The sequence below is a fragment of the Caretta caretta genome, chromosome 1 (genome assembly GCF_965140235.1).
Source record: "Caretta caretta isolate rCarCar2 chromosome 1, rCarCar1.hap1, whole genome shotgun sequence".
Taxonomy (NCBI): domain Eukaryota; kingdom Metazoa; phylum Chordata; order Testudines; family Cheloniidae; genus Caretta; species Caretta caretta.
Window position 1 is genome coordinate 154,436,816 of NC_134206.1, and position 26,062 is coordinate 154,462,877.

The window sequence follows — 26,062 nt, forward strand, 5'->3', positions numbered from 1 at the left end:
AATGAAGTGCAATAAATCTGAGAGCCAAATGAGTATTCTGAAGCTTCTGAAGGAAATTAAGTGTGAAACAGTGAATTCTGAACACCCGGTATATCCATAAAACTAGTGACTGTTCCTGAAAGCTTGTAGTGTCACTAGTGTTCTCATCTTTAAAAAAAAAAAAAAAAAAAAGACAAAAGGAAGAGTCCAACAATTACAATGCATGCTCACCTCAGTTCCAAGGAAACTGATTGAGCCTCTCGTTACAGCACTCGAATAAAAATACAGTGATAAGATCAAACCAGCACGTGTTGTGGGGTACAAGGGAAATCATGCTGCTTTAACCTGTTAGGAGATCTAAAATATTTAGCTTTCGGTATAACATTTTCAAGTGTCTCATGAATTCCTGCCAACAGAATTAGTTCATGTAGGTTTGGGGAGTAATACTGAAGTCTGCAAGCAAATACTAGTGCTCAATGGCAACAGATTGAGTTTAAGGGAAGTGTCATGAGGGGAGGGAATTGGTGTTGGGACCCCATCTTATTTTCCTTCATTAATGATCTAGAAGTGGGAATAAACAGCATGTTACCTAGAGGGTCACAGGGTTCATTGCTTCTGCAGTCTGAGCACATTGCACACACCGGGGTCTCTTTCCATTCCTTGATTCTCTCTCACCCACCTCTATTTCAGGGACTCCCTGCACCCCCTCCCTGACCCTCTCCCTCATGCAAAGGGCTCTGTTGCCCCTCCTTCCCCTCCTTCTGCTATGAGCCCGCTGATATCTCCTTTCTGCCACATGCCATGGGCTGAGTGCCCACATTCTTCTTCCCCATTCTAGGGGCACTGTGGGGGCCCCCATGCTCCCTCCTCCACCGTTCTTTCTTCATTTTATTGTCTGGAGAGAAGTCATTCATGGTGTCAATGTTTTAAACTTTATTGGGAGGATGGACAGATGGGGTGCTAGGGTGGAAGGTGTTAATGATTACCGTCAACTGGTTCTTTGATTCAAAGATTAGACAGAGAAATGCTGTCCAGTTCATTGGCGTAAAAACTCACAAGTTTCCCCACTGAAAATTCACAGATACTAAGTTGAGAGGTGTTGCAAACACCATTGAGGACAGAGTAATCCCCTCTTCTGTGTTTGTGGTGTTTATACTGTCCTTTGTGCAGTGACCTTGTGTTCATAGCTGTCCATAATGTGAAAGGCACGCATCATCAATGGTAACAAAAAGAATGAATAAGTTCAGAACTTAATAATATTCAGAAACGGGGCTGAAAATAACAAACTGAGATTGACTTGGGGAAAATAATCATAAACCGATTCAGTGGGAGGAAAGAAGCTAAAAATCAGAAATGCCAAAAATAGGCATTGGCATGATAGTGGATAAATTAAATCTGAGTAGGAAAAAAGGCCAAAGCCACTTTGGACTGGTGATTGCATCTCTCTCCATATGGTGTTGGTTTAATGGCAATGAGATGTTAGCATTTAAATACATGCCACATTAATACTAGAAAGACGACAAATTGGAGGGAGTTCAAAGAAGTCCAGAGAAGAAACTGGAGGAATTGATTTAAAAAAATTGAGATTTGAATTGGTCAGCAGGGGGACACTAATTTCTAAAAAGTTTGGTCGTATTCAAATAGATTGGAATTATTTAAATTTAAAATTGAGTTCCAAGAGTGAAAAGTAGGAGTAGATTTATTGAATCAGGAAAATTAAAATTACTGAACATTTGACGTATTCAGCAGTATGACTGCCACAGTCACTCCCTCTTTTTTTAAAATCTGGACCATAATATGAAAGTAAAAGTCAGTGGATAAAATTTAGAACAAATATAAAGTAGTAACACTGCACACCATATAATTTTAAGATACTGAATTGAGGACTGCAAGGGGTGAAGTGAAATACTGATGCAGAGTTTACAAAATAGTGAATTTCATTACTATTAATGCATTAATTTTTAACACTGAATGAGATTGACAGTATCTCTAAATTTTGTTTGTGAAGCTTTACAATTTACAATAATGGGTTAGTCTCGCAACTCTACATATTAATTTTTTGAAACGTGTCTGCTTAAAATAATGCCATATCAAATCAGACTATTGGTTCATCTAGTCAGGAATCCTCATGCTTGATAGGCATAGAACACAAATAAGGCATCTCTTTTAGCATTAAACCAGAAAAAAATTGGTTTCTACCTTTTCCCCAAATCAAAATGCCAACAATTATTGGTTAAGCCTCTCTCTTCTCCCCCCTCAATTTCAAAAAGTCTTTATATGACACTTCTCTTACCATGGCTGTTTTCTGATGCACTGCTGATCAATGAGTAGGTTCACCTTTAGAGTGCTGTCAGCAGATTTTTAAGGAAGGCTTTCAATTAGCCATCCTCCACTACTATCTCAGGAAGACTTTAAGATACAGTATAGAAATATTGTATTGAAAATCCATTTAGACACAGAACAAAGCAGCATGATGGAATATGGATTGAAGTGCAGGACAGCTTGTTTCAGTTAGAAATTTCAATTTAAATTCTTTGCAGAAATCATTATCTTCTACATAAAAGTGTGAAAAATCGGGCAAGCTTTGACCTACAGATTATTTTTAAACCCAATCCCTCACTAACTAAGGGTATGTCTATACTACCTGCTGGATTGGCGGGCAGCTATCGATCCAGCGGGGATTGATTTTATCGGATCTAGTCTAGACACGATAAATCGACCCCTGAGTGCTCTCCCGTCGACTCCTGTACTCCAGCTCCGCGAGAGGCACAGGCAGAATTGACGGGGGAGCTGCAGTAGTCGACTCACTGCAGTGAAGACACCATAGTAAATCGATCTAAGTACGTTGACTTCAGCTACATTATTCATGTAGCTGAAGTTGCATAACTTAGATCGATATTCTCCCCCTCCCACTTACCACCCCCCCAAGTGTAGACCAGGGCTAATTTCACCTGATATTTTAAACTTAAACTAACAAAATAAAACCAGACAATCAGGTTACACTGAGGAAATCTATGTAGTCAAAGTGGGTTATGCTTTGGTGGTGGGGTAGTAATCCTTCCTACCCATTTCAGGTAATCATCTGACAAATTTGAAGTGTTATATCTTACTATGTTTATCTTAGTATAGATAGTTACAAATGTTAATTTTGTTTCTCGGACAGGCTGGAAAACATGAAGCCATTGTTAAGAATGTACATGATCTTCTTGCAAAGTTGGCTTGGGATTTCTCTCCTGAACAACTTGATCACCTGTTTGATTGCTTTAAGGTAACACTGCATTTTTCAGCTGTTCTGTTACTGTAAATACTGAATACAGTGAACTTGCCTTTAATGTACTGGATGAAATAGATTAGTATTTTGATTATGCATAATTTGCTAAAAGCATTTTTATATATTCAAATTACCACAGTAGAACTCTTTAAATTGTCTGTCATACTCTTTAGCAGTCTCCGCAGACAGGGGACTTCCCTTTGCATGTAGGTATGAACAGGGTTGTAACTTTTGTATACTGCTGTACTGTTTAGAGCACAGTCTGGGATATTTTCAGAATATTTCTAAACAAATATTTAGACTATGGCATAATCTACACTCTACAATTAGGCTGGTTTAACTACATTGGTCAGAGGTGTGAAAAAAGCACACCCTCGAGTAGCATTGTTAAGCCAGCCTAAGTCCGCATGTGGACAGCATTAGGTCAACGGAATAATTCTTCTGTTGATCTAGCTACTGCCCCTTGGAGAGGCGGATTACCTATGTCGACAGGAGAATCTTTCCCATTGGTGTAGGTAGTGTCTACACTGAAGCTCTACAGCAGTGCAGCTGTGCTTCTGTAACGTTTTAAGTGTAGACATACTCTACTTGTTTTATTGACAACTTGTTTATCTAGTTTCCCTTGGCTTTTTCAGCTAATGCATCTTCATTGTGTCATCAAGCTCAGTAAATTCAGTTTTATTCCTTGAACACTATCATTTCATTCAGAAAGTAAATTTAAAAGTGAAGCTATTTATCGTTCCCTTTTTGTAGTCCAGGGTCTTGTCTTCATTTGGTGGGGGGGTGGGAAAGGGGTGTTTTTTAACTCAGTTAACTCGAGGTAATATCCTAGTGAAGATAAGGCAAGTTGTAGTAATTCTTCGAGTGCTTGCTCATGTCCATTCCATATTGGGTAAAACCCACATTGGGACCTGTGCATGTGTCCCCGCTTCAGTGGTACCGATCCCCATCGAGAGGGATGTCCTGCCAGCGTTTGCCCACCCAAAGCCGTCACGCCTCAGGATTGGAGAGGAAGGCTCAGCTGAGCCCTCTTTGGTACCCACGCCAGGGGCACTGATTGAGGGACTCGAGGCGTACCTCGCTGGTAGATTGGTGCAGGCCCTCTGAGGCACGCGCCACCTGGCAAGAACTCTGGGACCAGCCCCGACCATCTCCAAGGGCCCAGGACGGATCAGACACCAGAGACCACCAGTCGCTGGGCCATCATCGCCTGTCTCCAAGAAGGAGGTTGCCCTACTCAGGACAATCCTCCTGGCCACTGGCCTATAGTAGCTCACGGTCCTGTTCGACGTCCCGGTGCCAGTTGAGGAGCGTGAGGCGTGGATTACCAGGTATCCACCGCAGCTCTGCCGAATGCTGTTGGTCCCCGAGAGCCTGACCAAGACAGCCTCGCTGCAGAGGGGGGCAGAGAAGCACTCCCTATCTTCACTGGCTGCAGTCACACTCTCTGCCCCCAGCCCCAGACTTGCCCTCTGTGGCCCCAGCCTTAGCCCCTTTACCCCTGTCTGTAACAGGCCACAAGCCACGGTCTATTTCCCAGCCCCGTCTTCCCTAGAGAAGGGGGCAGGCATGATGTGAAAAGTTTGGGGACCACTGGTGTAGAGGGAGACTCAGTGCTACTACTTTTAGGAGTGCTACTAAAAGACTCCTCAGGGGTATAGTAAATCTTTTCCCACAACACCAACTCTCTACCCCCATGTGAGACATAAACCTGGTATTGAAAGGACTGACCATACCCCCCTTTGAACCCATGGCTACCTATTCACTTACATAACTCTCAGTGAAAATGGCCTTCCTGATAGCAGTCACCTTGGCTGGGAGAAATAGTGGCAGTGATGATACATCTCCTCCTCTGCCCCCTGGTATTATTTGGGACAAGGTTATTCTCAAACCACATCCAAAATTCATTCCTAAAGCAACCTCCCCTTTTCACATGAACCAGTTGATTCACCTTCCAACCTTCTATCCCAACCCTCACCAAGACAACAGGGAGGCTATATTACACACTCTAGATGTCTGGAGAGCCCTAGGCTTCTACCTGGATAGGACGAAGGGTTTCAGGAAGCCCACTAGACTTTTCCTCTTCATTGCGGAAAGATCCAACGGCTCAGCAGTATCAGCCCAGAGCCTCTCCAAGTGTCTCTCTCAAACTGCATTAGACAGTGTTACTACATTTGCAGTCCAACCCCTCCAGATACTATTCATACACACTACACAAGGTTGGTCGGTCTCATCTGTCGCAGCCTTCAAGAATGTCCTTATCTGAGAATTTGTAGAGCAGTGACATGGCCATCAGTCGACACCTTCGCACAACATTATGTGATCAATGGGAACTTTGCCTCCGATACCATCTTTGGCTCTACAGTACTGTCGTCTGTAACTGACCAGATTCTGAAACCCCAGCCCTCCAATAGGGGCACTGCTCGGGAGTCCTTTACATGGAGCATCAGTAGAAACACTACTTGAAGAAGAAGTTACTCACCTTGTGCCGTAACGATGGTTCTTCGAGATGGGTCCTTATGGATGCATCAAAATCCTGCTCTCCTCCCATCCACTTCAGAGTTCTTGTCAATGACTCTGAGGAGGAAATGAGGGGTGTTAGCCCGTGCACCTAACATGGTGGGGCATGAGGAGAGAGCGCACAGGTGCGGGCCTAATGGACATTGCTGCCAAAGTTCTCCAATCACCAGTGCAGGGACACAAGCACACCTACAGTGGAGCACCCATAGTGACACATCTTGAAACACCATCATTACTGCACAAGGTGAGTAACTTCTTACTACTATGCCAATAGGCAGATCCCTAATGATATGATTTAAAAAAAAAAAAAGCATTTCAAGTCTTAGTACAATATCAGTATATGTAAATTTGGTAAATATACTGAAACTCTTGTTGTAATGTCTCTCAGTGGTATAATTTTGTGATGGAATGACAGACTTCTAAATTCTGAGCTTTTGTCAGTTTGTTAAACCACTTACTTTTAACTATTTGTCCTGGAATATTAGTGTTAAGAGTGATTTCTCAGATGTTTCCTTCCCATTGTCAAGCTAACTTTTATTCAACTAAGGGCAGTATGTGTATGTATATGTACATGTCGGACATGGAAAATTCTGTATTTCAAAATATTTTATTGTATTTGTATACTTGCAACTATATGACATGCACTAGCTTTATACTGAGTGATGCTGAAATTTATTCTCATACCATATTTTTATGCCAAGTGCTTTTGTGTAATGACATTCAGGAATGTTTTGGTTTTTTTTTCTCTGCACGTTTTTGAAGGAGTTGGTTATAGTTGCTTTTAAAAGATACTGACATGCATACTTGGATCTAATAGCCACCGTTAAAAGTATAGGGCCCGATTTTTCAGGAGATCAGTAGGTACTTCTGCACCAGCAAGTTTGCACCTGCTTTGTGGGATCCAATTCTCTGATTTGTGTGTGCACTTGACTGGATAGGTGCTTCTTTAGTCAATGTTTTCATGTAAATAAAGGATTCAAATATATATTTCAAATTTATTGAAAGTTAGAACCGTATTTACTAAATTATTCAAATGAGTACTCAGAAATTACATTAAAAGGAAAGTAAATGTTAATATCATTTGTGGCCTCTTTTAAGAAAAGGGATGTGGAGTAACTTATTTTGGGTCAGGTATGCTAGTAAAAATTTTTGTATTATCAGGCAGTCTATTGCATCAGAGAGATCAGTATTATAACTATTAAATCATTAACAAGTAACGTTTGAATGATTTACTAGATGGCTTTTAATTATAAGCAGGGGAGTCTTTAGAAAGCAATAACAAAAAGCAGCCGAGGTCCACTCCATTTTGGTTACTGTTTAAAATGTCAACAGTAAATGATTTATCAGCTGTTTCAAAACAATGGAATGTATTGATGTTCATAATTAAGGAACCCTTAAACCCCAGAATTTCTTTTAATTCTTAAAAGAACTTTGTTGTACAACAGTAATCACTGAAATTTGTGCTCTTAATATGTGTCTTTTATGATTGACAGTTAATTAAAAATAAATGAGGAGGTTATTTTCACAGTATTCTTTTGTAACTGGACATGTCATAATGTATAAGATCAAACGTAAAAATCTGGTGGCTTTTCATTTTGAATGAAATTCTTTGTTTACCAGGCAAGCTGGACAAATGCAAGCAAAAAACAACGGGAAAAACTACTTGAGTTAATCCGTCGTCTTGCAGAGGATGATAAAGATGGTGTGATGGCACACAAAGTATTGAACCTTCTGTGGAATTTGGCACATAGTGATGATGTACCTGTTGATATCATGGACCAGGCTCTTAGTGCCCACATTAAAATTTTAGATTACAGCTGTTCACAGGTAAGAAATTGATTGTGGTTTTATTAGGGCATAAGAACTACCATTTTGAGTCAGAGCATGGTCTGTTTTGCTCAGTATCCTGTCTCTGACAATGGCCTGTACCAGAGCTTGAGATGGGGTGTACAGAATAGGGCAGTTGTGAAGTGATCCACTCGGTCTTCCACTCCACTTTCTGGTAGTCAAAGGTTTAGTGTCACCCGGAGTATGGAGTTGTGTCCCTGACCGCTTTGGCTAATAGGCACTTGATGGACCTATCCTCCATGAACTTAACCAGTTCTTTTTTCAACTCAGTTGTAATTTTGGTCATTACAACATCCTATGGCAATGAGTTCTACAGGTTGTTTGTATAGTGTGTGGGAAAAAGTAGTTCCTCTTGTTTGTATTAAACCCTTTGCCTATTCATTTCATCCAGTGACCTGTGGTTTTTCTATTGTGGGAAGAGGTAAATGACACTTCTCTTTTCCCTTTCTCCACGCCATTCATAATTTTATAGACTCCTATCATAATCCCTGCCTTACTCGTCTCTTTTCTAAGATGAACAGCCCTATTATTTTTAGTCTCATTTTGTATGGAAGCCATTTCATGTCCTTAATCATCTTTGTTGCCCTTCTCTGAACCTTTTTGAGTTCTACTGTATTCTTTGAGATGGGGCGACCAGAACTGTACACTGTATTCCAGGGGTGGGTGCACCATGAATTTAGGTAGTGGCATTATGATATTTTCTATCCGTACTTCTCTGGGGTAAGCAGTCTTAGGTGCTCTGTAGCTAGACACACACCAGGTTGAAAACCCTGCCTGGAGGTTAGGCCTCTGCCACGTGTTCAGCCGGATACTACTTTTCCCCCCACAGTGTGTCACTCTTTGTTGAGCAAGTCCCTAGTAGCTCTCTGGGGAGGTTCATGCCCAGTGCATTCTCCTGGGCTGCTCAGGTCCCTTGCCTGGGAACAATTTCTGTTCCTCTTTCTCTTTGAGCCTCTGCTCACCAGGGAGGCATCACTGGAAGTAGCTTCCTAACCAGGAGTCTTGGGGGTTCTCTCCTTGGAGCTTCCTGTGTTCTGGGGCTCTTGACTGAACTCTCGTAAGTCTTTATTAGGCCCATGTGTTCCTTAACTAATTAACTGCTTCACAGCCACCTGGTTTGGTTCATTCTTTTTAGCGGAGCCTGTCACAGGTAGGCTGAGTGCCTGACCTCCTCAGAGCTCAGTTACCCTATGACACATGGTAACGTGGGAGTAAGAGGTGGTCCTCAACTGAATTGGGGGGAAAAAGGCATTTCCCCGGTCAATTTTAAATTTTTTGCTTTGTTTTCTGGGTAATCCTTGACTCTTTATTGGAAGATAAAGGAGATAAATGGGAAGAACCTAATTGACCATTTATTCTTAATGATGTTTTCTAAAATAAATAGTCAATTTTTAAATCTCCCACGTTTTTACATGCCTCTAATGATTTCATTTCCCTTCTCTGAGTCTTTTCTATTGCTATATCATTTGTGAGATGGGTTAGTCAGAATTGAATATAATCCATTTAAAGGAGTAATACTGATTTATATGACACATTTTCAGTATTCTTCTCTATCCCTTCCTCAATATTACTTGTACCAAAGTATATATCATACTACATATTCCGTATCTGGAAGTTGCTAATCCTTCCATGTGCAGTGGCACTGAAGAATATTATTAGACCAGTCCTTGGTTTCTTCTCTTTTCAGAAAAAGATATTGAAACACTTGTTCTTTGGCCTAGTAAGGTCAAGGTTCTAAGCATGATTACCAAAATCAGCACCATTTCAGATGCACCTGTTGCCAACATCCATTATCAACATCTGGTAGTTTTTCTAGTGTACTCAAATCCTGCAACTACTTTGATTCAGGGCAGACTCGTGGCAGGTTTGTGGAGATGCAAAGGGAAAAGAACAAATTTTAAAATTCATGGAACTAATATGTAGAATGAACAAATTGCAAATTATGGATCTGTTACACCATTGAAGTCTTCTGCTGATGCCATGAGCCACTTGGACTTCCCTCTTGTGATTTGAAATTTCAGAGCTCAATAAAATTAGTCTGATAGTTCAGTTACTTGTTTCTTCTATATTTATGCATGCACATGGATAGAAAAATAAAAATGGAAAAAGCAGTTTTAATTTGTTTTTGATGTATACTAAACTGTGAAAACTTGCTTTTTAAGGATCGGGATACTCAAAAGATCCAGTGGATAGATCGTTTTATAGAAGAGCTTCGCACAAATGACAAATGGGTCATTCCTGCACTGAAACAAATTAGAGAAATTTGTAGTTTGTTTGGTGAAGCACCACAGAACTTGAGGTAAAGAACTAATGTGAATGGGATAGAGTTGTGGACAATGTTATAGTTTTTTATAAACTAGGATAGGTAATGAATTTTATATTTAAGTTGAAGCTTGTTTTTGCTGTTAAAATACGTGTGTGCGCGTGCGCCTGTATAAACCATTTAAAAAATATTGGATTTAAGCATTCAGACACAAGAATAAATCATTGACTACTTTATTACTTCAGGTGTATATAGACTGTTAAACTGAGATGTTACAATCTCCTAATTACACTCTCATTGGGCTGTGTGACCTTGAGCAATTCAGTTCATATCTCTGAGTTTTCATTCTTCAGCTGTTAAATGGGGATGATCATAGAATATCAGAGTTGGAAGGGACCTCAGGAGGTCATCTAGTCCAACCTCCTGCTCAAAGCAAGATCCAATCTCCAACTAAATCATCCCAGCCAGGGCTTTGTCAAGCCTGACCTTAAAAACCTCAAAGGAAGGAGATTCTACCACCTCCCTAAGTAACGCTTTCCAGTGCTTCACCACCCTCCCAGTGAAATTTTTTTCCCTAATATCCAACCTAAACCTCCCCCACTGCAACTTGAGACCGTTACTCCTTGTTCTATCACTGCTACCACTGAGAACAGTCTATCTAGATCCATCCTCTTTGGAACCCCCTTTCAGGTAGTTGAAAGCAACTATCAACCCCCCACCCCTCCTTCTCTTCCACGGACTAAACAATCCCAGTTCCCTCAGCCTCTCCTCATAAGTCGTGTTCCAGTCCCCTAATCATTTTTGTTGCTTTCCGCTGGACGCTTTCCAGTTTTTCCACATCCTTCTTGTAGTGTGGGGCCCAAAACCGGACACAGTACTCCAGATGAGGCCTCACCAAAGTTGAATAGAGGGGAATGATCACGTCCCTTGATCTGCTGGAAATGCTTCTACTTATACAGCCCAAAATGCTGTTAGCCTTCTTGGCAACAAGGGCACACTGTTGACTCATATCCAGCTTCTCGTCCACTGTAACCCCTAGTTCCTTTTGTGCAGAACTGCTGTCTAGCCATTCAGTCCCTAGTCTGTATAATACTTCCCTTTCTCATAGTGGTAATGAAAGTATAAATTCATAGATTTTAACCTTTCTGAAGATAGAGGCTATATAATTACCTAATTAGAATCACACAGCTCAATTACCTTCGGGATTTTTGTTGATGCAAAATGACGTTTTCGGGGGAATTCTTGACTTCTTAATAAGTTGTTTAAGAAAAGCAAATTGGAGATTACCCAGAAATTTCCATTAGTTAAAATTCTCTAATTGTAACAAATTGGTTCTTTGCTTTGCTTTTTTCTATTTTATCATGCTTTTCTGGAATAAAAGAAAGTGAAAGTTTAGCCTAAATCTTTTTTATATATTAACTGTTTAATAGGATCTGTTGAAATTAACAAGCTTAGTTTCACTTACTGTGTCTCCTCATCACAAAAATATCTGACCCCTCAAAACTGAAAATTTCAGTATGGGTGCTGAAGTTTCTGCAAACTCCAACGTTTGTGCTTGTGTATGCATGTTCCACTGTTCCTTTGTTTTACCTGAATAGTTCTGTGAGCAGGCAGAGTATTCAAATGAGTTTCAGTACCCTGTCTGCTTACAGGAATGGATAAGACTGAAAAAATTGAGGGATGATGTGCACATTTGTAACAGATGATAGCATCACTTATTTTTTGTTGATGGGTTGTCATTTTATTTGCTACTGCTACAGCTGATGTCAGTTTTGCAAAGTACTATAGGATATACTTAGCATGAGTGAACAAGAGTAAGCATAATACCATTCACATACAAAGCTTTGTGCTACCATTTATGTATTATATAGTGTGTAATAAATATTAATATGGTGTGCAATACATACATATTTGCTAACAGTGGATATTTGTTGTTCTCAGTGCACATTATCACTTGAGTCTCTGGAATTTGTTTTTCAAATCAAACTCCTAGAACAATCAGAGATGTTTGTGACAATTCATTTGAAGAACACTGCATAGAGTGTTGCATGCAATATTGATGTATGCAATCTCTATGATGATGTATCCTGCTTCCCACTTGGGTATCTGAGCCATTGGCAATTAAAGGGCTATTTAGAAAAGATAAGGGCATTGAGTTCACAGCAGGATGTTAAGGTTAAATTTAATTATCTCTCTTGCACAGGAGAGATTCTCTTCAGGGGAATGGCCTAGGTGTCATACTTAACTTGCACATGAACAAAGTTTTGAGAGCAATATAAATATAAATGCATCCGATGAAGTGAGCTGTAGGTCACGAAAGCTTATGCTCAAATAAATTGGTTAGTCTCTAAGGTGCCACAAGTACTCCTTTTCTTTTTGCAAATGCAGACTAACACGGCTGTTACTCTGAAACCTATAAATACTTGGATAGTTGCTTTCACAGCAGACTTCTTACTACAAGAAAAGGTACACCTTTTGGGAAACTTAGGGCATGTCTGTGCATACAACGCTGCAGCTGTACCGATGCAGCTGGGCTGCTGCAGTACGTCTGCTGAAGATGCTCTATGCCGCCGGGAGAGCACGCTCCCATTGACTTAATAAAATGACCTCTGCAAAAAGCAGAAGCTGTTTCGGCAGGAGAGGCCCTCCTGCTGACGTAGTGCTATGCACACGAGTGCTTATGTGACTGGGGTTCCAGGGTGGCCACGCTAAGACTGCAAAGAATGAGATAGACAATCCCCAAAGCTGGAGGTTATTCTAATACTTAGATCCACCAAGCTAGCAACAAATCTGCTTCTGTAACACTTTATTGGTTACCCAGAAGCCAAAACACAGTTCCCTTAAATCAACCCAGCCTTTGGGGTCCCACCCAGACAGCCAAATCAAATATGATGAGGATTATTGAAAATCTTGTTCATCATATAAAAAGTTCTACCAATTCAAAAGGAGTGGACACATTACCCACCAAGTTAATGAATATTTCAGATCTTGCCCAAATACATGTTTACAACCAATTCTTATTAACTAAACTAAGATTTATTTTTTAAAAGAGAAAAAGTATTGGTTAAAAGATTATACTTACAGACTTGAATAAAATTCTTAGGGCAGTTTCATAGTAGAGATGGTGAGCTTCAGAGTTGCAAAGAATCAGTTGATCAGGTTTATAGTCCAGTGTCCATATCCAGTATCAGAAGAAGGAACGAGGAGTACTTGTGGCACCTTAGAGACTAACAAATTTATTTGCGCATAAGCTTTCATGGGTTAAAGCCCACTTCATCAGATGCATGCAGTGGAAAATACAGTGGGAAGATATAAACAGAGAACATGAAAAAATGGGGGTTGCCATACCAACTCTTAACGAGACCAATCGATTAAGGTGGGCTATTATCAGCAGGAGGAAAAAAAACTTTTGTAGTGATAATCAGGATGGCCCATTTCAAACAGCTGATAAGCAAGTGCGAGTAACAGTAGGGAGAAAATTAGCATGGAGAAATAGTTTTTAGTTAGTGTAATGACTCATCCACTCCCAGGCTTTATTCAAGCCTAATTTAGTGGTGTCCAGTTTGCAGATTAATTCCAGTTCTGCTGTTTTTCGTTGGAGTCTGTTTCTGAAGTTTTTTTGTTGAATAATTGCGACTTTTAGGTCTGCAATTGAGTGTCCAGGGAGGTTGAAGTTTCTCCGACTGGTTTTTGAATGTTATAATTCTTGATGTCTGATTTGTGTCCATTTATTCTTTTGCGTAGAGACTCTCCAGTTTGGCCAATGTACATGGCAGGGGGCATCGCTGGCACATGATGGCATATATCACATTGGTAGATGTGCAGGTGAACGAGCCTCTGATCGTGTGGCTGATGTGATTAGGTCCTATGATGGTGTCCCTTGAATAGATATGTGGACAGAGTTGGCAACGGGCTTTGTTGCAAAGATAGGTTCCTGGGTTAGTGTTTTTGCTGTGTGGTGTCTGGTTGCTGGTGAGTATTTTGCTTCAGGTTGGGAGGGCTGTCTGTAAGCGAGGACTGGCCTGTCTCCCAAGATCTGTGAGAGTGAGGGGTTGTCCTTCAGGATAGGTTGTAGATCCTTGATGATGTGCTGGAGAGGTTTTAGTTGGGGGCTGAAAGTGATGGCTAGTGGCGTTCCGTTACTTTCTTTGTTGGGCCTGTCCTGTAGTAGGTGACTTCCGGGTATTCTTCTGGCTCTGTCAGTCTGTTTCTTCACTTCAGCAGGTGGGTATTGTAGTTGTAAGAAGGCTTGATAGAGATCTTGTATGTTTCTCTGTCTGAGGGGTTGGAGCAACGCTTCCTCAGCTCTCGTCCCGTAACGCCCCTACTGTACTTGCGCTACATTGATGACATCTTCATCATCTGGACCCATGGAAAAGAAGCCCTTGAGGAATTCCACCATGATTTCAACAATTCCCATCCCACCATCAACATCAGCCTGGACCAGTCCACACAAGAGATCCACTTCCTGAACATTACAGTGTAATAAGCGATGGTCACATAAATACAACCCTATACCAGAAACCTTCTGACCGCTATACTTACCTACATGCCTCCAGCTTTCATCCAGACCACACCACACGATCCATTGTCTAAAGCCAAGCTCTGCGATACAACCGCATTTGCTCCAACCCCTCAGACCGAGACAAACGCCTACAAGATCTCTAAGGTGCCACAAGTACTCCTCGTTCTTTCTGCTGTTACAGACTAACACGGCAACCACTCTGAAACCTGTCATCCAATATCAGGGCGATCCAGAATGCATTCGAGACCATAGTGTTGCAACTCAAACCCCTGTCAAAGTTTAAGCAGATTTCAGTTGAAAGGATTAGGTCCCAGGAGTCTTTCAAGAGATTTTTTGCAGTCTCTTGACAACAGGCAGTCCTTGGGTGAACAATAGGCTTTTGAAGTAACCTTCTCTTTTCTAATGACCGGTAATTAGCTACATTTACTAGCATAAGGTGGTAATTCATTAAACAGTTCATAGACAGTTTACTACTAACTTCAAACTGAAATGTAGACAATGACATTATTATACCCAAGTTTCATAATCCCTTTGTATCTTTGAATTAACAGATACAGTAAGAGACAGGAAGTATCTGTTTACATGGTTAACATGTAACAAGATATAAGTGAACACATACAATGAGCATTGCCTCTAATTCTTTAACAATACAAGCTTACATTTCAAAGCTCTGTCTAACATGGCTATGTTAGCTATTTATAAGGAATAGCCTTAATTACCATTTATTTACTTCTCTAATATGCCTTTAAAAGTTGAATTTGGATCATTTAGCCTTCAAGTTGCTTAACCCTTTTTGGCCCTGTGTCACAGCTTATTTCAGTGTAATTTATGTCGCTCAGAATGATTATTCACACCCCTGAGCTACATAAATTATGCAGACATAGCCTTACTTTAACCAGAATAGCAACATCAAGAAACCAAAGTTTCAACAGGCGTAAGACCTCCTTTCATCATAGGGTCGAATTCAACTGATTACCACTGTAATTTATTTGTCTTGTTAGAGTTGGTAAGGCAACCTCCATCTTTTCATGGTGTGTGTGTGTGTATATAAATATCTTCCTACTATATTTTCCACTCCATGCATCTGGTGAAGTGGGTTTTAACCCACAAAAACTTATGCCCAAATAAATTTGTTAGTCTCTAAGGTGCCACAAGTACTCCTCGTTCTTTTTGCTGATACAGACTAACACGGATACCACTCTGAAACGGTTCACTGGGGTTGTGCACACTCGCATCAGCAGGGAATTTGACTCATTGTCTTCAGGTTCACGAGCCCTAATCTGCTTTCAATGTACTCTGTTGATTGTGGGCAGGGAAGTAACGTTTGCACTTTGTTGGTGATCTTTGATAGTTAGACCTGTAGTTTTTGTTTAAAAGATTTAACCTTTGTTAATTTGGCAGGAGAACTCTGTTTTGAAGGCTGCAAGTTGTACTGGTCATGATACCACTTGGTATCAATAAATACAACACAACATAAAATCTTTTAAAGATGTATTTTAATTTACTTACTGGTGTTAAAATGACAGCAAAGGTGAAATTTACCAAAATCTTTTTTTCCAGTTGAAGGGACAATCTAGTCAATGATTGTTCTCTCTAGTAGGTTCAACAAATATTTTTGCTTCTCTGGAAATGATAAATTTCCTTAAGATTATATAGCTGTGTGTGATACAGGCTTTCATTTTTCATAGCTACTCTTTACAAAAAATTATTACTAAAGTATGATGTCACAATTCAGTCAGACCAATGGGTAAAATTGGCCTCTAGTCTGTCAGTATTTGCAGAAATAACTTGAGTGCTCATGTTGTGGAATTTGCCAATGTTTCTGAAAATATAGCTCGTTATTGGTCAGTGTGGCTGCTACCAGAGCTACTTCTATGAGTGGACAGAAATTCTTCTTCCCTTTTGAGCCCATCAGCCTGATGGAGGATTAGCTTTTCTGAAGGACCATGTAGCATTTCAATGAGCAAAATAAAAAAAAAAAAACTTGGGTTATTCCACCAACTATAATTCTCTAATTTTTGCAGTGGTTGCTTTATTTTTGCTTTTCACTTTGTGAGAGAAGTGGTTTATTTTGACAAATCAGACTTAAAAAGCATAGGTCACCTTGGAAGCCAAATATTAGAAACAACTGGATCCACATGATCAACCCTACTATTAATGTGAGTGGTGGAGAACCCTCAGTGAATAGTAGGTGATCTGAAGTAGATCCCCTTCTTGTGCAGGTGTTGCCTTCCCTTTGTGCTCCCGAGAATGAGGGTATTACAACTACTACTTTATGTAATCTATATAGGTAGAAAATGGGGTGATATTTTCCCAAGAATTAAAAAATTAGAGACCTCTTTCAAGCAAATAAAAAAAGATCAATTAACTTTAATCAGATTATGATCATATTTAATACTGGGCTGAACAGTTTTAAGATGATGCTGTCAACTTAATTGAAGACAAAGCTATGTTGTGACATAGGGGTTGGATAAAGGATAATAAATCGAGGGCCTCCACGCTTTATAGTTTCAAATGAAGACTCAAACAAAAGTGATTCTGTTGTCTCCTTGATAGGGCTAATTCAAGATATATTACGTTGAAATATTTGAACATAGTTGTTTTTACAGTTGCATATTTTATTATTCAAGAACGGACAGTGGGAGTGGTCTGTCAAACTGTTTCCTTTCACTTCGTAAATGATAAAAATTTCAAATGTCAATGAAAAATGTTGGCATCCCAGAATATAGCCATGTGATTGATTATTGGTCAAGTCCTAATAACGTTTTTCCTTTTAAAAAAAAAAATGAATTTTTCTAGAAAAATTCATTAGATGCAAGAAATCTTATTTACTCTAAAATTTGTGTATTAATTACAGCCAGACTCAGCGAAGTCCCCATGTATTTTACCGCCATGACTTAATCAATCAACTTCAGCACAATCACGCCCTAGTTACTTTGGTGGCAGAAAATCTGTCCGCGTATATGGAAAGCATGAGACAGTATGCTAAAGGTAAGTTATATTTTTGCTTCCTAAATCAAGTGTTTCATAATTCCAATTGAAAATCGGTGTTTAAAGCAACATATTGCTAGTGGGGAGAAAGAGTGTTTATTTCACTTTCATAGGTTGTTAGATATTGGAGGCCTACACATGTATATCAATCCAAAACCAGTCAAATTTAAATTTTAAGATTACTCTTGTAAATGTAAATTTAAAAAACCAAATGCGTTTTGTAGTGGAACTTCAAAAGTGGCAGTCTCATTGCTTGTATTTACTTTCAAGTTAAAGATAATCCTTTCATGCCCTGCTTAATTTGTGATAGTTATTTTTGTGGAAAATGTTAAATTCTGTCCCACTTGTAGCTTTGTGTAAATCTCATTATTCATTATTACAGAGGGAGTTGGTAGTAACACCTGTACTTAGGTTGCATAGCACTTACCATCATAAAATATTCTTAGTCTTAGAAGCTCTATCATCTTCATTGTTCACAGTAAGCATTTAAAACTTGGTAGGGAGAAAGCCCTGAGGCCAGAGAAGTGCTATTTATTAGTTACATGAAATTCTGTTAATATTTAGCTGAGTTATAAACTTCTGAAAAACCCTTCTTTTCTGTTGCTTGCTTTGTCAGTATGCCAAAATAATAATGAATATGCACATATTCCAATGTCAGGCCAGTCCCCTGCAGATTATTCTGCACTGGGAATCCCAAGAGCAGGCAACCTAGTTGCTGCTGTACAACTGTAGCAGGGATGAGGAGGTAAAGAAGAAAGATGGGCCAGGTCATGTCAACAGTGCCCAGCCTGCCCTGTATTCAACACATGGAACTGGGGCACATCGTCCACCTTGTTGGCACCACATGGGGCAGGAACTCTCCCCCACAAACAGAGGGTGAAATGGGGAAAGAGATCAGAGCCGGGTGCCCTGCTTACCCAACATATGTGCCTAGCCACCCACTTCCACCCCAGGATTTAACAGCCTGCGAGCTTAATGTAATTAGCTGTGTAGCTCAAATGGTAGATATCTGTGCTGCAGTGTTGAGTTCAGGATTCAAACTTTACTGATACATGATGGGGGAAGGAGGTTGTTATTACAGCTGCACATTAGAAATTTTTTTCCCCCTTTTATATACCCCCCCCACGCCCTCCCTCGAGGAGTTACATACAGAAAAACTGTTAAAAGAAGGTTACTCGTGTTGCACAGATGGCCTTAATTCAGGCATTTCCTAACTCTTCAGTGTTTGACTTTGTAACCTAAAGAGCTCAGCTCTTGAACTTGTGCTACTATCCAAGATTTACTTCAACCTATTTTCACAAGGCCTTGAGAGCAACCTTCATTTAAGAGACCTGGAGACTGCACAGTCAGTTTTTTTTCTTCATCTGGTGTTTCCTATTTTAAGTGATTACATTTATTATAGCACTGCAATAGTTAATGTAGAGATGGCACTTCCATTCTAATAGCTTATTTTCAGTTGTATATAACTTTATCAAAATTTACTGTATGTGCTGACATAACTCAGGCTTTGTCTTGCCTGGAAAAGTGGAGTGGGATATGTGCTAGTCTTTGTGCATAAACATTTATTAAAAATGGGTGTGGCACTTTTAAAGTTACCTGAATATTTAGGTTGGGGATAACTAAAATATTGGATAACTGAAATTTAGGATAATATATAATTCTGAATGAGGACAAACTATGTAAAATCCATTATTTTCCAATAAGGAAAAGATAAGTGTTGATAACATACCATTCTCAGGATGTCCCATGTGTTAATTTCTTGACTTCAGACTTCCATTGGAGGAATGTACTGAATATTCACAAATGCAGATATTTGACCGATTATACTTGTCTAGAACAAAGAGGGGGAATGGAAAAGAGTACCATTACATTTATTTCACAGGAAGTTAATGTTTTATATGAATAGCTTAGCTCTCTTAAAACGAACATTGTCCAAAGTTCTTTTCCTGGAACAGTAACACTTTTTCCTTTTCAGCTTATTGGTACAAAGGTTCACAGAATTAGAACAAAAAGAAAAGGAGTACTTGTGGCACCTTAGAGACTAACCAATTTATTTGAGCATAAGTGAGCTGTAGCTCACGAAAGCTTATGCTCAAATAAATTGGTTAGTCTCTAAGGTGCCACAAATACTCCTTTTCTTTTGGCGAATACAGACTAACATGGCTGTTACTCTGAAACCTAGAATTAGAACACTTACTGGGTAACAGATGTTCCGAGTATGTAAATCTTGTATATGTTCATCCCAGGATACATACATTTTAAATAATAGTAAAAGTTGCAATTAATGAAACAGTTTGAAATTGGTGGGTCAGACCATTCTGAATAGGGCTGATCTTGTCAGATTTTTAAAAAAGCCACGTTGACCTCTTTCAGTAATTGGATGAGGAGACCTCCAAAGACTTTTTTCTTGGAACACATTCCATGCACCAAATTTAAGCCACCAATTTGTATTGAAGTTCTGTTTGAATTCCCGCTTCAATTTTTATTTGTTTTATATCATTGGTGGTGCTGCCTATAGTTAAGGTTGTCTAATACTTGCCTGTGGGGTCGTTCCCAGTTCCAAATAAGTTTGCCAAACTTCAACTATTCATGCTGACATATTTTTTTATGCCTAGTGTCTTCCTTGGGCTGAAAATATTTGGAAAGTTTCAGCAAAAACAGGTCAGCCCTTTCTGAGAATGAAGTTGGGGAGAAATTGTTTTCCTTATGTTAAGTGGAAAGGTCTAGCGCCTCCGTGGTTTAGAGCAGGGACTTGGAATTTGTCAGGGAGCTTGCCTCTTGGAATCAGAAAGATTCTTTTTTACTTTCCCTGTGAAAATCCACCCAAATTTGGCCAGGTTGTAAACCTATGAAAATTACTGTCTGCCCAGGCTCAGTGGAGGTATATTAGAAGAGGGAAGACTCGCTTCTGTGTTTTCACTGTTCCCCTGCTGGCACCCAGGTAGCATGGAAGAGGCAACAGTCTGGCTTGAATTCAGGGTAGGGAGACGGACAGACACTGGGTTAAATAGGCGTTTGGGGGTTGGAGGGGAACAGGGATATGCTATTGGCTATGCTGGGAAGAAGAATGAGGCCATGGCAGAAAGGTCTGTAACCACTGGAAGAACACTTCATTCCAGAATCTGGAATTGAATCTGGGATTTCAGAGTCTCGGCATTCCTCTTGTCTATCAAATAGGAGTGAATCTCCCTGGGGAAGTATTCAGGATGGGTACTGTGACAAAGTTCCTCCTCTACCTTAGTGGATCTTGCGCTTTATTGGCGGATTTGCTCGCCTTGGAGCTTCACGGCAGCCTCAGCTTGGCCACTTTTCTGAACCCACAGTCCAGGTCGACGACTCCTGTGTCTGACCAGGAGTTGGGAGGATTTGGGGGGAATCCGGGCCTGCCCTCTACTCCCGGTTCAAGCCCAGGGCCCTGTGGAATGCAGCTGTCTAGAGTGCCTCCTGGAACAGCTGTGTGACAGCTATTACTCCCTGCGCTACTTCCCCATGGCCTCCTTCCAACACCTTCTTTATCCTTACCATAGGACCGTCCTCCTGGTGTCTGATAATGCTTGTACGCCTCAGTCCTCCAACAGTCCGCGTTCTCACTCTCAGCTCCTCATGCCTCTTGCTCCCAGCTCCTCACATGCATACCACAAACTGAAATGAACTCCTTTTTAAAAGCCAGGTGCCCTGATTAGCCTACCTTAATTGTTTCTAACAGCTTCTTGATTGTCTGCAGGTGTTCTACTCAGCCTGTCTGTCTTAATTGTCTGCAGAAGGTTCCTGATTGCTCTGGAATCTTCCCTGTTTTCCCCTTACCCAGGGGAAAGGGACCTACTTAACCTGGGGCTAATATATCTACCTTCTGTTACTCTTCTGTAGCCATCCGGCCCGACCCTGTCACAGTACATATTGTCTTTGGTAAAAAGAATGGGAGAAGCAGATGATTTTCTGAATGCATCCGATGAAGTGAGCTGTAGCTCACGGAAGCTTATGCTCAGATATATTTGTTAGTCTCTAAGGTGCCACAAGTACTCCTTTTCTTTTGGTAAAATTAAGGGTGTTTTTTTTTCTTTATGTTGAAATGGATGTTAAAATCAGGGTAATAGGTCAAACTAGAGGGAAAAAGTTGTGGTACTTTTAGGCTGTGTGCATTCATGACACCAAAATTAGTTGCTATTTATAGTGAATTGTGCAGGACTTCATAGTGCAATTAGCCCTATTTCTTTTGTGCTTTGATCAGCAAATAAAACTGATTCTGGTCATCATGGTTTGAAGAACACATTAAACAAATGTATTCCAATACAGCGGTGTCTTCCTGTGTCTACAGACAGCTTGAAAAATAGAGAGGTGTGAACTTGAACCACTCATCTCAAAGAATTTTAAATTCTGAAACCAAAAGATGATAGTTTGTGTCAATCTTGTTTACCTATCTCTCTGCTGATTTATTTTAGCAGAAAGATTTAGCTAATTTGCTTATTTATTCTAAAATGTTTCCGATACCTCCTTGGGTGCCAAAAGCCCCAGCTTCCCCCTCAACTTTTGATTAAGGTAAGGATTGGTAAGATGAATATCTGTGGCCCAAGAATAACTGAAAATGTGGAAAGAATATAAAATATATTTAATATAAAAATATGAAAACAGATTCTGTTCACATGAAATGAAGCTGCTGCAAAATGTCAATTCTTTAGCATATAAATGCTGTAGAAAGGAGGTGGTTTTGCTGCAGAAATTTGGTCTAGCTTGTGTGGTTGTATGTAGGGTCTTGTTAAAGAAACTGTTCAGATGTGACAGGTTTTGTTTCAGCGCAGGTAAATTCTGCTCTGAAGAATAAATAAACCACCTAAGTTGATGCTGACAATGGTATTGTCCTCTTAACACTTCTGGTCTGCTCTTAAACATTTGTCAAAATTGAATATGCCCCACTCAGTATTTGGCATGTCTGCAGATCTCATTTTGGGTATTTTGATGTAGCTTCCTTTGTCTTGCCCGTATCGGCAAATGTTCTATATTAAAATTATTTTCAAAAGCCCTTCATGCTGTCTTCAGTCCATTCATGCTGTTTTCAGGATTGCAGTGGCTCCCCAACAATGTAAAGCCCACAAGCATTTAATTGGTAGTAGCCTATTGTTCAGTCTAATGCCTCTAATTTCAAAAGAAAATTGGATATTTTAAAGACTGAATACTTGTATTGAATTCCAACCAGGCATATTTTGGACAAACAAGACTTCAGATTTGGTTGCTTGATAAGAAAACACTGTGGTTGCCATTTTGGGGCTGTAGTGTCGTTCTCTAAAATTAAAATAAAGTGAGCTTTTGGAATAGGAGTTCCCAAAGTGGATCAGCTAGTCTAGTATCCTGTCTCAAGCAGTAGCCAGCACCAGATCCTTCAGAAGAAAGATCTCCTAATCCATAGTAGTCAGATTGTTTTAAACCATGAATTTTGAGGCTTACTCTTGCCTGAAATTTGCTGGCACTATTATAACCCTGGATATTCTTGTTATTCCTCTAAATGTCCAGTTCCTTTTAATTTTGTGGTGTGTTTGGTCTCATTGACATCTTTTGGCAATGAGTTCAACAGTTCAATTATGTATTCTGTGAAAAAAAATTTTTTTTCTTCTCAGAGTGCTTGTTCCTATGAGTAATGCACTTTAGATTGTGTATGTCCTGCATACACCAAGATTGGAGAATTTTCCCTAGCAGTGTCCACTTGTTCCACACATGTGCCCCTGCTCTCCTCATGCTCTGCACCGAAGGTATAAAGGGGGCTGCCAGACCGACAGCGATTTCATTTCCATCTCTCTGCTCATGGTCTGGAATGGAGCCTCGTTGTGTGTGCTGACGACTTCTGCTTTCTCTGTAAATAACTGCCCCCACCCTTCCCCCAAAATAAGTTTTGTTTTTTTTTTTTTTTTAATTAGTCTAAATTAGATAGAGTGGTGGAGTTCAGTTTCCTAGTTTTGGGACCCTGCCCTAGGTGGGGAGCAATTCACACGCTCATCCTGCTCCCATGTTCTCTATCAGCGACAGGGAGAGCATTCCAAGGATTCCCAGCTTCAAGAGCTGTGTAGACTGCCAAAAGCTTTTCCTAGTAACAGTCAGTCATATTGCCTGTCTGTACTGCCTAGGGAAGCCCATATCCCTCCCAGATCCTGTATCTGCCAGTTATTTCTGAGGCGGGACAGACAGTCGAGAGTTCAGACTCTGAAGACTCCTCATGGGGACTGCTTCTGACTGGGGAGACGCCCCTGTACATTGGCTTGAAGATGGTAGGAGCACCCCTTTGTGTGCAACTCTGGCCAGTTCCAGGGCCCCTCTCCATCCTCTTCTCCCCAATTCTCCCCACCCCCGAGAAAAAAGTTAGCTCCAAGAGACTCCGATGAGTTCAGACAGAACAAATGAGGAGAGAGATGCAAGCACAAGAGGGGGGAAAAAAAGAGATATGGGATAAGGTAGCCTGGGTGGGGTTGGGGAGGAGGGAAGGACAAGGCCACATGGCTTATTGTAGCCACACTAAAAATCAAACTGTTTGAATGACAGCCTTCTGTTGTTTGGGCCATCCTCTGGAGTGGAGTTGCTGGGTGCCCGGAGCCGCCTCCCCCCCTCGCCCCACCCCCAATTCTTGGGCATCTGGCTGAGGAGGCTATGGAACATGAGGAGGAGGGTAGGCGGTTATACAGTGGATGCAGCGGGGGGTGTTGGCTTTCATGCAGCTCCAACAGACGCTTCATCATGTCAGTTTGCTTCCTCATTAGCCTCAGCATTGCATCCTCCCTCCACTCTTCACGCTCACTTAATTCTTTCCTGGCCTCTCCCACTGAATGCCTCCATGCATTAAGCTGTGCCCTATCAGTGCGGTAGGACTGCATGAGCTCAGAAAACATGTCATCGCGAGTGTGTTTTTTTCGCCTTCTAATCTGCGATAACCTCGGGGATGGAGATGATAGGAGGAGCATAGAAACGTTCTACGCTCTTCAATTCTGGGGGGACTGCGTGGTCACCTGTGCTGCTGAGTTCACCACGCTGACCAAACAGGAAATGAAATTCAAAAGTTCCCAGGGCTTTTCCTGTGTACCTGGCTAGTGCATCGGAGTTCAAAGTGCTGTCCAGAGCAGTCACAATGGAGCACTCTGGGATAGCTCCTGGAGGCCAATACAATCGATTTGCTTCCGCACTACCCCAAATTCAACCCAGCAAGGTCGATTTTAGTGTTACTTCCATCATCGAGGAGGAGTACAGAAGATGATTTTAAGAGCCCTTTAGGTTGACAGAACGGGGTTGGTTGTGTGGACACAGTCATTTTTAAATTGACCTAACGCGGCTAAATTCCACCTAACCCTGTAGTGTAGACCAGGTCTTAGTGCCACTGTAGATTTTATTATCTCACTGCTCAGTCCCCCTTTCCCAGCCATTAATATATTAAACAACAAATGGACCTAATGTGGACACTTGAGGCACCCTGCTATTCAATTTTGATCATGGCAGAAGGTTGACCATTTATTCCCACACTTCTTGTTTCCTGCTTTTGGCCAGTTTTTGATCCATAAGAAATACATGGTGATTAGTTTCTTTTGAGGAACCTTGTCAGGCCTTTAGAAAGTTGAAAAAAAATTAACCAGTTCTTCTTTGAGTGCTTGCTCATTTCAGTTCCATTCTAGGTGTGTGCCCGCCCACGTACACAGTTGTCAGAGATTTTTGCCTTCGTGGTATCTGTAGGGTCGGCACTCATGTATTAGTATATCAGGCGCCGCCAGCCCTATGCCCTCTTGGTTCTTTCTTAATGCCGTTGATGATTAGTCGGAGCACCTTTCCTTGCGTAGTAAGGGCTAGCAGTTTTTCATCTTTACTGACTTCGAGCCTTAGGGCCTTGTAAATAGTTTTTTTATAGCAGTTAGTGTTAAGTGTAGTTGTAGTTAGAAGTTAGAGTCCCAGCAAGGACTTCGCCCCTGGCGGGGCATGCCCCAGTCTCCCGCGTTTAAGCCTCACGCGGACTGTAACAGGCCTATGCTTGTAAGCGATCAACATAGTAGCTGCCTCAAGTGCTTGGGGGAATCACACCTGAGAGATAAGTGCCATATTTGTAAAAACTTTCAGCCCTGCACGCAGAAAGAGCGGGATATTCGTTTACGGTCTCTCCTCACAAAGTCTGCCCTTCTTCCGGCTTCCGTGCCATCCTGCCAGGACTCTGAGTACCTCAGCGTTGATGTGCAGTGCACCCCTGGCACCAGTCTCTGCCCAGTATGGTTCCCTGTCGCCAGTGCCCCAAAAGAAGGTGAGAAAGCACCGCTCCCTGGCACCAGGCAAGAAGGGCAATGGGTCATCGGGCAAGGGACCCACTTCGGGCCTCCTGGCCACTCCAGAGCCACGAGTTCGTGACTCTCCAATTGGGGCCCTCCCGGAAGCGGCATGGGACCTAAACCCCTGACGCCACTGACACCTTCAGAAGCTCAGCCGGCTCTAAGAGAGCAAAGGCTTCTGCCCGTGCCTACGATGCAGCACATGCCACAGGAATTGCCCTCGTGGGAAGCCTCTGCCAAGCCAGCCACTAAAACCCTTCAGGGGGCAGTGGAGTGCCGCCGATTCCCCTGAGACAAAGCAGCAGTCTCCAGCTCTGTGCTGCAGATCGCCAGAGTTGCAGGCCAGAGCCTCTTGGCTTGCTTTTGGTCACCACCAATGCAAT

The 26,062-nt window shown here is 41.2% G+C and overlaps 1 protein-coding gene across 4 annotated transcripts in view; it reads left to right on the top strand.

The window, feature by feature from the left end:
* Nucleotides 1-26,062, top strand: part of USP9X (ubiquitin specific peptidase 9 X-linked) — a 205,070-nt gene that overhangs the window by 68,166 nt on the left and 110,842 nt on the right. For all 4 annotated transcript variants that reach the window (XM_048864529.2, XM_048864519.2, XM_048864537.2 and 1 more), the window contains 4 exons: nt 3,143-3,247; nt 7,391-7,597; nt 9,781-9,917; nt 17,264-17,397. In XM_048864529.2, coding sequence (XP_048720486.1) covers nt 3,143-3,247; nt 7,391-7,597; nt 9,781-9,917; nt 17,264-17,397 — 583 coding nt within the window. The remainder of the gene's footprint in view (nt 1-3,142; nt 3,248-7,390; nt 7,598-9,780; nt 9,918-17,263; nt 17,398-26,062) is intronic.